Here is a 12129-nt window from a genome sequence, read left to right as displayed (position 1 = left end):
CGTTTCATTTTCTCCGGAGATGACATACTTCCAGCAGATTTTCCTCAGAATCTGGGGTCTTGCAAAAGGTTAAGGACTCCCGGGAAGAGCTAGGATAATGTGATGGTCTCTGGCTAGAGACAGATGGACGCAGCTCATTCCAAGTTCTACCTGATTCCAAACAACGCCATAGTGCGCGTCCTATGCGCTCTGAGGACCCCAGGGTTTAAAGTGGATAATTTCCTGACGGCACCTAACGGCACACTAGATTAACACCAAACTCACTTTCTAGGTGGCCAGGATGGGATGGAGAGCCGAGCCCAAGGGCGCCCCCTGGGGGAGGCCACCGCTGCTGGCAGCCAACCGGGGCGGGGCCGCGGCCGGAAGGGGCGGGTCAGCGCATGACCTGAGAGTTTCCCTGAAGTGTGTGGCCTCTTCCACTTCTGCATCCCTCTTGTGTCTTTCCAAGGACTAGCATGTCTCTTTAGCAGAATTCCCAGCTTCCTTCCTCTCTTCTCTCGCTGCCCCGCTATTTTTGGTGTTGTTGTTGTTGTTGTTGTTGTTGTTTTTGCCTTTTCTAGGGCCGCTCCCGCGGCATATGGAGGTTCCCAGGCTAGGGGTCTAATTAGAGCTGTAGCCACCGGCCTACGCCAGAGCCACAGCAACCTGGGATCCGAGCCACGTCTGCGACCTACACCACAGCTCACGGCAATGCCGGATCGTTCACCCACTGGGCAAGGGCAGGGATCGAACCTGCAACCTCATGGTTCCTAGTCGGATTTGTTAACCACTGCACCACGACAGGAACTCCTGCCCGGCTATTTTTAACAAGGAGGCAGTGAACACTGTGTACCTCTAGTTTGTGGTGTTTTGCGGGTTTGTTTCTATTCGAATCAGGAAGGGCCATTTGTTCAAAGACACACTCAGAAATACAAGGACAGGTAAGTGTAGTTACCAGCTTTGGTGACCAGAGCGTCATAGATCTTCAAGGAAATGCTTATCTTCTTCACGGGGTGTTGTTCTTTGACCTTCCCACGCAGTTGAGCTAGTGAAGGAAATGGGACAAGGAGGCACAGATGTGACAGCCACAGTGACAGGTGCAAGAGACAGTGTGAGGCTCCATGACCACTGGCACAACCTCGATCTTGGCATGTATCGTGCTATAATTTGTTTATTTTTGTTTGCTTGTTTGTTTTGCAGATGCAGTTTTGAAATGATTATTTTAAATAATGGTTGAAAGACTCAAAAGAAGTTGCAAAAATCGTACGGAGAGTTCCCGTGTGCCCTTCTGCCGGCCTCCCTGAACGATCTGAACACAGCCACCGTGGCTGTCCAAGCTGGGACGCCGATGCCCACACTGCGTTTTAACTATTGATTACCGGCCCCTCCCCCACCGCCTCCGTCCCCTCTTTGGAGGGCTGGGGGTGGGCCTCTATCTCTGCACCCTGAGCCCCTAGCTCAGACCTGGCACCGGGTAGGAGCACAGCCCCGTCTGCTGAAGGATGAGAGGAACTCAGGCGACCTCCCAGTGCCTCCTCAGACTTTGCCCCAGAGATCTCCCAGCAGAGGACCCCTGCCACCAAGGCTTCTAGGAGGAAGGGAATCACCGGCAGCCTCCCCATCCACGCAGTTAGTCTGAAATGTCTTGCAACATGCAGGTCTCCACGCCCTTGGCACAAAGCCAGAGCTCCTCCGGTGGCCCCGAGATCCTCCCACTGGCCTTCAGGTCAGCAGACCCTAAACCTACCTCCTCGTGGTTTGTTCCCCAGGAGATTTGTGGGGCTCCCTCCCTTCCCCATCAGCGACCCGTCTGATCCTCTATTATATAAGTAGCTCCCCACCCAAACGTTCCCCCAAACTGGCTTTATTTTGCCTCCTGGACTAACCAACCTGCTGTTAACACTGGTTACCATCCACTGGGCAGGCACCTCGGGTGGTGAACCTGCCACTCCGGCCCCCGACCCCGGCACAGTCTTGCACACCCCGATGTGCAGTAAGTACTGGCTGAATATGGATGGGATGAATGGGCTCCAGGGCCAGAATCCCAAGCCTAGTGAACTCAAGGTGCCAGGTAATGAAAAGTGACATGAGTCAGGAACCCGGAAGTATAGCACCTTCTGCAGTTACAGAGAAGGCGGGAAAAGGAGACTGAAGATCCGTGTTCCTCAGGCAAGCAGGGCCGTGGAGCCCCCCCTTGCCACGCACACGGCCCCCCACTCTGTTCAGGCTTTCATTCCGACCATTTATGGAGACCCTACTAAGCGCCAGGCTCCGTTCCTGCTTCTGGAGCATTTTTCTGTCCTAGGTCTCTGCCTAGCCTCCCACTGCCGGCTCCATTCTGTCACTCCCCCATCGCCCCAGGGGACAGTAAACAAGAGGACGCACATGAGCGGCTGACACAGCAGGCATTCCGGCAGCACAGTTGGGATCACTGTGTGTCACGCTAGCTATTTCTCATGCTTCGTCATCATCTCGGGTGGGCGCGTCCCCACCCCACCCCCAGCATTAAGTTCCTAGCCCAAGGCCTGGCTCAAGTTAAGGGCTGACCACTCACTGAAGGAAGAAAGGAATATTACCAGCTAGGCCATTGCCAGCGGAAGGTAGCTTTTATAAGTAAAACTTCACAATCTGATAGGAAGGTGATAATTTGAGCATATGTTTCTGAGGTTCCCCTCAAAGCCAAGTGCTTTGTTTTTGGTAAAAGAGGGCCAATTCCTCCCTGGTTTTTCTCAAGGAGAATAACTGTGTGCTGCTCAGGACAGCCGAGCCTGGACTCGGAGGAATGAACTTGAGCCTCTGGGACAGCCTCGTGTGGCCAGCACAGGGTGCCTCAAGCTGGGCTGCATCTCGCCAGAGCCCACCACCCCAGGAAACGTTCTCTGCTGCCAACTCCGGGACGGCAGCGCTGATGTTCTCAAGAACACAGAAGAAGGAACGGGAAACCATCATTGAGGGCATGTGAAGGGCTGTGACTGTACCCACTGAAAATCTTTTCTTTTGTCTTTTTAGGGCCGCACCCTCGGCATATGGAGTCCCTGAATCGGAGCTGTAACCACCGGCCTACGCCACAGCCAGAGCAACTCGGGTTCCAAGTCACATTTGTGACCTACACTACAGCTCAGGGCAACGCTGGATCCTTAACCCACTGAGTGAGGCCAGGGATCGAACCTGCAACCTCATGGTTTCTAGTTGGATTCGTTTCAGCTGCGCCATGACAGGAACTGTGCCCACTGAAAATCTTGGAGTCCTGGGGCCTGATGCAGTTGGTGGTGCTTGCAGGGAGACCGTGGGAAGTTGTGACAGTCCGGGCTCTGAGGTTTCATCTCTGCACCTGCCCTGATGTCCCCCAATCAGGCCCCACTGCCAGCAGTTATCTTAGTAGGGCCAAATCTTTTTTTTTTTTTTTTGTCTTTTTGCCTTTTCTAGGGCTGCTTTCTGCAGCATATGGAGATTCCCCGGCTAGGGGTCGAATCGGAGTTGTTGCTGCCAGCCACAGCCACAGCCACAGCAACGCCAGATCTGAGCCTCGTCTGCGACCTACACCACAGCTCATGGCAACGCCAGATCCCCAACCCACTGAGCAAGGCCGGGGATGGAACCCGCCACCTCATGGTTCCTAGTCGGTCTCGTTAACCACTGCGCCACAACGGGAACTCCATAGGGCCAAATCTTTTAAGGGAGACCATCCAGTCTAGACGTGTTAGTGACATTAACGATAACTCCACTTTTCCCTTCCAGATTCTCTTGATTTTCAATATACCCACTGGACCTCCATGGCCTCCCCTTGGTTCCCTAGGGAGAGTTCTGACCTGAGCACAGGGAACATGGGAGAAAGAGCTTGGTCCCACCCGTGGGGAGCCTGGGACAAACGCTCAGAAAGAGCCAAGAGGATCATGAGTAAGTGCGAAGCTCGTTAAGATCCCACGGGGTGGCTGCAACCTGCTCCCAGCTCCCAGCTCGGCCGGGAAGGGCTGAGTCAGAGGCTCTGTGGCGGGAAGATTCCGGCAGGCAGCCAGGCCCTCCCTCAGGCTCAGGGCAGGGCAGTGACTGGGGGCTCCGGCAGCCTCCCTGGCTCTGGAATATCAGGGCTGTGTGGCCACATCCTGGAAATGCAATCCCATCCTGATTGGCAGGCTGGCTGCTCTGGAGGCCTTGAATTTTCCACGGCACCTGCTTATGAGCTGTCAGGTCAGGGAAGGAGGGAAGAAAATCTATTACCCGGGAAAATGTTGGCAAGGCCTCAGGACAGGAGCTTATGGGACCGATAAGGAGGGGACTGCGGATTATTAGGATTTAAAAAGGAGAAAAAGAGAGAAGTGACCTCAATCCCTTGGGGTATGAGGCAGGGTTAGGAAGAAAAAAAGGAAAGGAAAAGAAAAAATAAAATTGATGTATGCTTGGGAATTTCCAACCAGCATACTTAGGGCCAAACAAGCCACAGATGTGAGAACTATGCCTTCTTTCTAGAAAGCCCATCGGAAGATTCAAAACAACCGGCTTTCTCATCTCAGAGAAATAAGGAGACACAGGGAACTGTATCCAGTTTCTTGGCTAGACCATGATGGAAGATAATATAAGCAAGGAATGGGGCCATATTTGTACATATATAGGAATCTGGGTGTGTATATATACATTCGTACATTCATAAATATTATATATATAAACATATATAAAAATAAATTGATATATGCTATGTATGACCGGGTCACTTTGCTGTACAGCAGAAATGGGCATTACACTGTAAATCAACTATAATTTTTTTAAAAAAAGTAAGGGCATTCCCATCATGGCGCAGAGGAAACAAATCCAACTAGGAACCATGAGGTTGCGGGTTCCATCCCTGGCCCTGCTCAGTGGGTGAAGGATCCGGCGTGGCCGTGAGCTGTGGTGTAGGTCGCAGATGCGGCTCGGATCTGATGTTGCAGTGGCTCTGGTGTAGGCCGGCGGCTACAGTTCTGATTTGATCCCTAGCGCGGGAACCTACATATGCCACAGGTGCGGCCCTTGAAAGACAAAGGACAAAAATAAATAAATAAATACAATTTAAAAAATAAAAATTTTTTTAAAAAGTGAGGAGAGCCTGCTTCATAGCTGCTGGATAACACCTGGCCACTATGAGAATTTACTGAGTGCTCACTATGCGCCAGGCTTTCTTCCTAAACTTCATGCCTATCACCTCCTCTGCAGCAAAACACAGTAAGACCCATTATCCCCATCTTACAGCCGAGGAGACTGCAGTTAAATCCTGTGTTGAGGTCACACCGTGTGGCTTGCCCTTCACTGCCAGACTGTCCTTGGACCCCAAACATAACCAAACGCCGAGCTGCGGTATTTGTAACCAGAGGGCCCCTGAGGCTCCCACTCTGGGTGAGAACGTACCTTGCAGAAGCCTCTTCAGCTCCTGCTCGGGGTCGAGGTTACCCCGGGCCAGGGCCATCAGGTAAAGTTTGGTCAAGGTCTCAGACTGAAAAAGCTGGGGCTGATGGAGTTCCCATTTGAAGCCAAGGCACTCGAGAATCACATCTGAGGAGAGGAAGCCACGCTGAGCAAAGGATTTCCCGACACCCCGACCTGGGATGCTTCCACCCGCTCTCCTGCATCCTCTCTGTCAGGTCCCGTTATTGGGCAGACGTGTGGGCAGGCGACTTAGGCCTTTCAGGAACGATGTGACAAAGGTGACAGTGTCAGCTCCGGGGAGCTTACTGGCTCCCAGGGGGATACAATGGGCAGGCTTGCGAGATGACTTAGAAAAGATAAATATCCACAAGAGCTGCCAACCAGCAGAGGCACATAGCAGCCCTCCATCCCGCTTGGGGACTGACAAGGCATCGTGGGGAAGGGGTGCTGGTTGGGACACCCTTGGGGGGGCCTCCTCTGGCCTCCCCTACTCATGTGCCTCCGTCTCAGCACGGCCCATAGTTGGGGCCAGATAATTCTCTCTGTGTAGCGGTGTGGGGTCCTGTCACTGTAGGATGTTCAGCGGCATCCCTGGCCTCTGCCCCCCTGCCCCGACGCCAGTGGCACGGGCCCCACCCCAGAGTCATGGGAAAAATGCCTCCAGACATTGCCCAACGTCCCATGAGGAGCACAACTGTACTGGGCTGTTAGTGCCTAATTAGTACCCACTTGGAAGGCATCAGCATCCTACAGAAAGGCCAGGAAGCAGAGGGCCTCTGATCCCCAGGGAGGAGAGTTCTGTCAGCATCCCTGTCCTCAGGGAATGGGGGTCATCAGAAAGCCCAGCTCATAGGCATCAAGTGGGATTCCCACACAAAGAAGGCTCTTTGCAAACTGTAAAGGGCTTTATGGGGGGCGGGGGGCATCTCACCCAGGGATGGCACAGCTGATTTAAAAAAGCAAAGACGAAGACAACTTGGGGAGTTCCTGCTGCGGTGCAGTGACTGCAGCCGCTGGGGTAGCTGGTCAGGCATCTGTTCGATCCCTGCCCGGTGCAGAGGGTTAAAGATCAGGCATTGCCACAGCTGTGGCTCGGATTCAGTCTCTGGCCCGGGAACTTGCATATGCCAATGGTATGGCCATTAACAAAATAAAAAAAGGAGTTCCCATTGTGGCGCAGTGGAAACGAATCCGACTAGGAACCATGAGGTTTCGGATTGGATCCCTGGCCTCGCTCAGTGGGTTAAGGATCCGGCAGTGCTGTGAGCTGTGGTGTAGGTTGCAGACTCGGCTCAGATCCCGCGTTGCTGTGTCTCTGGCGTAGGCCAGAGGCTGCAGCTCTGATTAGACCCCTAGCCTGGGAACCTCCATAGGCCGTGGGAGCGGCCCTAAAAAGACAAAAGACAAAAAAAAAAAAAAAATCAAAAACAAAAACAACAACAACAAAACAAACAAACAAAAAAACCCACAATGACTTGGCCAGGAAGGCAGACGGAGGATCCAAGAATGCCGGGCAGCTGAGACACAAGGGGCTGTGGGTGAGGGCTCTGCAGGCCGGCCTCCCGCGTTAGCACGGGGCTGAGGGGAAGGGAATCAAGCTCAGGGTGATCCCCCAAACCCCCAAATCCCAGTGCCAGACAGGACCTTGAGGTTCACTCGCCCCATCCGTGTGTTTCTTGGCTTTGCCTGCGGTCCTGACTGTGTGCCCTCGGGAGCCAGTTTTCTCCTGTTGCTACTATTGTTACTCCCCAATTTTATGCTCTCGTTTGGCGCTGGGGGTTCAGAACCTGAGTTTTCATCTCAAATCTTGGGTCACCTCAGTTGACAATCGTGCTGGGCCAGATTAGAAGGAATTTTGCCCCGTAAAGGTGATTTGAGGCAGGAGCAGAACTGCGGCCACCGTTTGCCCTCCCTTCCCCCACATCGGCATTCAGGATGGCAGTGCAGGGCAGACATCACAACCAATCCCAGAACCCTTGCTCCTGCACCTGCAGGCATCCTCATTCTAATTCTCCCCTCCCCTCCACCCCACCATCAACCAGAGTCAACAGGAGAGAAAAAAATCGATTAGCCTCCCCTGGGGAAGGAGGCTGGCTCTGACCTCAGGCAGCCACACTGTGGGGTGGAGTTTATCTATAAAGGCTCCATCAAGGAGTTCCTGTCGTGGCTCACCAGGGTAAGAACCATTTAGCATCCATGAGGATGCAGGTTTGATCCCTGGCCTCACTCTGTAGGTTAAGGATCTGGCATTCCCGTGAGCTGTGGTGTAGGTCACAGGTGTGGCTCAGATCTGGCATTGCTGTGGCTGTGGTGTAGGCTGACAGCTAAAGCTCTGATTCCACCCTTAGCCTGGGAACGTCCATATTTCACATGTGTGGCCCTAAAGAGAAAAAAAAAAAAAAAAAAAAAAAAAAAAAAGCTCCATCAAGGAGCTGACCTGTCCAGGCTACTCATGGGGCTCAGTGAGCCTTTCCCAGCGGGACTGAGCGGGTCTGATCCTTGATCCCACTGCAGATAAGCATTCTTGGAGAAAAGCAGATATGGACATTCGAGTCACGACTGAGTAGAGCCTAGAGGGACGCAGAACAGCTGCCTCAGGCTCGATGGGCTTCGCTTAGTCTTCTAATCCAAAGCCTATTTATTTACATTGTCAGGTTTGTATACATCGTGGCTATTAGCTTATGAAAATGTGTTTGCCGAGCCTGGTCTCATTCACTGTGCCTTTGAGAGAGATAGGCACCAATGACACAGGCAGTGGGCAGGAACAGAAACTTGCAGACTAGTGACCGGGCCATTGACTTCCCTCCACAAGGACCATAAGACACCCCTGAAGTCAACAATATTCTGACTGAACCCCCCCCCGGTGACAACAACTTACCTGCCTCCCCACTTTGGATGGTTTCACTCTTCAAATTCTTTGGGAAATTTTTCTGAAATTGTGAAATGCATAACCTCAAGAAAAAACACAAACAACAAATCCAGGCATTAATACGGACCTTCTTCTGTAACAGCAACTTGTATTAGTGCAGTGTAAGCCTTGCTAAAGCATCCATGAATCAATCTTATCCTATTCCTCCCTTGGGAACACTTTCCTTAGGTCTCCATGTGTCTGCCAATTTGACAAACTGTAAGGTCTGTCTGATGACCAGCTCAAAATGTTAACTCCTGTTTCCAGCTTTTTGGGTAGATCTTAGCAAGGGGGTATTTGGGGCTGCATCTGGCTGCCTGAATGACACCTCTTTGGGTGCGTGTCTAAATCAACATCTAGCGTATAATAGGTACTCAATAAACACCTGCTGGAGAAAGAGAGGGCTCTGGGTATGTCTGGAAGTCAACTCAGCAATGCTTCTGTTTAAGGTCATGCCTGCCCCAGTCTCAAGGGGTCCATAAACTAAACTCAGAATCAACCCTGAACCGAACCTGATCCTCTGCCAAGAAATGGCACCACCAGCCTCCAGGTGCCCAGGCCAGCATCCTGAATGCTGTCACATCAGATCCCTTGCTCAGGTCTGATGAGATGTCTTTTGGATCCATCCCTCTCTGCTTATGTGAATCCTTGACCTCATGGCTATGACCTCTGTCCAAACCACCATTCTCTCTGCCATCACTGCCGGTCTCCCAGCCTCCAGCGAGGGCCCCTTGGATGCATATCCCTCACTGCAGCCTGTGGAACCATCAGAAATGCAAGTCTGGTCCTTCCTCTCTCCTGCGGAACGTCCTCCGGGGTCTCCCCAGGACTCCTGGGCAGAAAGAGCAGCCTCCTCTCGTGGTTAACGAGCCCCGGCTTATCTCTGCAGGCTCATCCCTTCTCGACAGCCTGAACCCTCCTGGACACACAGCTCCCTTAGTCCAAAGTGCTCTCCTCCTCACCTTTTCACTCGATCAGCTCCTCCTCCTTCCAGAAAGCTTCGTTGTGTTTCCCTCCCTGCTGCCCACCCTGGGCTTACCCCATTAACGCTCCTTCCACAGGGTCTTCTGGTGGCCGTTTACTCAAGCACCCTCTGCACTAGGCTCTGCATCCCACAAGGAGACATGTTTAGGTACCACTGCAACCCCCAAGTGCAGCCTTTGTGCGTGTGCCCCATCAACATCAATGGTTCAATGATGACAAAGATACGATGCTTTCCCATAAACACTGCACTCATCCTGATGAGCAAGGAAGTGAAACCAAGTTGGAGTCACATTTGCACAACTTGAAGATGGTCATCCCAAGAAAGCCAACCAGCCAAGGGACACTTGACCACATCCAGCCAGTGTCACCTTTGCCATATGCTATTTTCCAGTGATGCCGGAAGGCTTTAGGGGCCAGCATGTGTGCAGGAGGGCTTGGGCGGGGGAGCGTGTGTCCAGAATAATATTGACCACAGGCTCTTCTTTCCAAGCACAGATGGTGGCTACAAGTGACTCAGCCTTGGGAAGCCAGTGGGAGCTGGAGTTGTTTACCCAACAGGAACAGTGGACCTGACCCAAGCCAGACCAGTCCCCCTGATGACTTGGGTCACACATCTGGGAAGAGCTGCCCAAGGTCAGGAGTTCAGACTGTGATCTCAAAATGGAGCAACAGACTTTGGAAACTATGGGGCAATGGTCAAAAACTCAACGACCCTCCCAAACATCTCTGTCATCGGTGAGGGCAGGAGATGCCAGGCAACCACACCGCCTTTTCCTGGTGTCTTGGCTGCTTGCCAAGACATACCATTTCTCATGCAGGCTCTGCCGCTCCCAAAAGCTGAGGTTTGTTTTAGGACCAGTGGAGAAGTTCATGGAACACAGGGCACCTGTGGGTTGTGCTCTTCGGTCTTTGGGACTAAATGGCCCGGGGCGGAGTGGGGATGGCAGGAACCCACCGTTAGTCTGGGGTTCACTCCCATGATGGAGAAACAGCACGAGAAAGGGGGAAATGCCCTGTTTCTCATGGACAGGTGGGCTTCCTGCCGGGGACCATCCAAAGGGCTTTTGACTCGATACCTTCGACATGCAAAACTCCAATCTCATTTACTGGGAAGGTCCTGCAGACCTTGGGCTCCAGGCCGGGTCTCAGTGCTTTCCTCTGTACGAGGGAAATGAGAGCCACGTGGCAGCCACCGGGGGAAATAAAACACATGCCTGGGACACCTGGGCCTGAGCAAACCAGTTAACGTTGGCTCTGCATCAGGGATCCTGGGCCTCTGGTCCCAGCTGTCCCAGAACCGCCCTCTGATAAAGATTTAGGGGGCCCTTCTTTACACCCTTACCTTTTAGCATGACCTCCTCCCACCCTCACGGTGGACTTGGCATTGAAGTTAGAATGGGGGGAAACATGGGGCGGGGTCACCCTTTCCCAGTGCCCAAGCCCCCTACAGTCTCAGTGGGAGTGGTTCTTCCTGAGCCTCACCCCCCATCCCATCCTGGATCTCAGGGTTCAGATCTTAGCTGTGTCCACACAAGCCAAAGGCCCCCAGGGACACTGCGTGACACGTGCTAATTGGGTGTTTACATGCCAGGCACTGTTCTAAGCTCCCAACAGGAATGACGTCATATAATTCTCAAGGCAACCCTGCTAGACAGCACCCCCAATTTGCAGAGAAGGAGACACAGGCACGAAAAGATTAGGTTGTTTGGGAGGAGGGTAGCATTTCCTTATCTCTCAGGGCCCTTCTCCCCACATTCCACACCCTCGTCTCAGTGGAAGGAAGCGTGACAGGGACCAGGAACCTGAGGCTTCTGGGTAGCATCTCTGAGTTATGGAGCCAAAAGCTCACTGCGTCATGGAAACCCAAAGACACAACCAGAAATACTGGCCAGCTGGGCAGAACCCAGGGCATAGACCTTTGAGAGGCACAATTACACATCTGCAATAAATGGGAAGCTGGGAGCTAGTTTAACTCCACCACCAGTGACCCTTAAGGAACTGGCAAAATAGAGTGGTCCAGCTCTTGTCAAAGCCAACAGCGCCCCCAAGTGGGAGAAATAAGAATAACAGCATCAACAGCAAGAGTGGGCTTGCTGGTCCTGGCTGCACAGAGAGCTGTGGGGAGCTCTGGGCACAGGTGTATGTACATGTCGCAGGTACAATTCCAGCCCCCACCCCCCATCAACCTTGTTATCTGAAAGTTTCTTGATGTCTGAAAGTTTCTTGATGTCTGAAAGTACAGAAGATTTACCAGAAGTCCTTTGTTACCCAAATTAAATAAAACCTTGGAGCTCCAGTTGTGACACAGTGGAAACTAATCTGACTAGTTTCCATGAGCATACGGGTTCAATCCCTGGCCTCGCTCAGTGGGCCCGGGGATCCGTTGTTGCCGTGAGCTATGGTGTAGGTCTCAGATGTGGCTCAGATCCCACGCTGCTGTGGCTGTGGCGTAGGCTGACAGCTGTAGCTCCAATTCCGCCCCCTAGCCTGGAAACTTCCGTATGCCATGGGTGCAGCCCTAAAAAGCAAAAATAAATAAATAAATAAATAAGCTATTAAAAAAAATGAAACAAAGCCTTTATCATGCTTTCTAAGTTCATGTTTCTCACAATCCCATGAAATGAATCTCAAGGGTGAAAATAAAGGAAATAAAAATTTGCACTTATTAAAGAAAATTGGTTTCTCCCATACTGTGGTAGACTGAACCCATGGCCCCAATTATATACACACATTCGCACACACACACACACACACACACACACACACACACAGATCCACGGCCACACCTTTTGCTATAGGATTCCAAAGCATCTCCTGACAAAAAGACGAGCTGTGTATTTCCTGCCCCCTGACTTTGAGTT

At 52.2% G+C, this 12129-nt stretch overlaps 1 protein-coding gene across 11 annotated transcripts in view; it reads right to left on the bottom strand.

Moving 5' to 3' along the window:
- BTBD16 (BTB domain containing 16) overlaps positions 1-12129 on the bottom strand; it is a 57780-nt gene that overhangs the window by 39341 nt on the left and 6310 nt on the right. For all 11 annotated transcript variants that reach the window (XR_014827081.1, XR_014827082.1, XR_014827083.1 and 8 more), the window contains exons 4-6: positions 8255-8328; positions 5359-5502; positions 935-1024 (exon numbers count right to left, since the gene is read on the bottom strand). Coding sequence is in view for 8 of the 11 variants with exons in the window: in XM_084995756.1 (XP_084851882.1) it covers positions 935-1024; positions 5359-5502; positions 8255-8328 (308 nt within the window). In the remaining 3 variants the exon portion in view is untranslated. The remainder of the gene's footprint in view (positions 1-934; positions 1025-5358; positions 5503-8254; positions 8329-12129) is intronic.

This window comes from Sus scrofa, chromosome 14, assembly GCF_054392235.1.
Source record: "Sus scrofa isolate SSC_HxYL_T2T_F1_AM1 chromosome 14, Sscrofa_HxYL_maternal_Yorkshire_Landrace_v2.0, whole genome shotgun sequence".
NCBI classification, from domain to species: Eukaryota; Metazoa; Chordata; class Mammalia; order Artiodactyla; family Suidae; genus Sus; species Sus scrofa.
The sequence above is the reverse complement of the archived record's forward strand: the minus strand, read 5'-3'. Positions and strand labels throughout refer to the sequence as shown.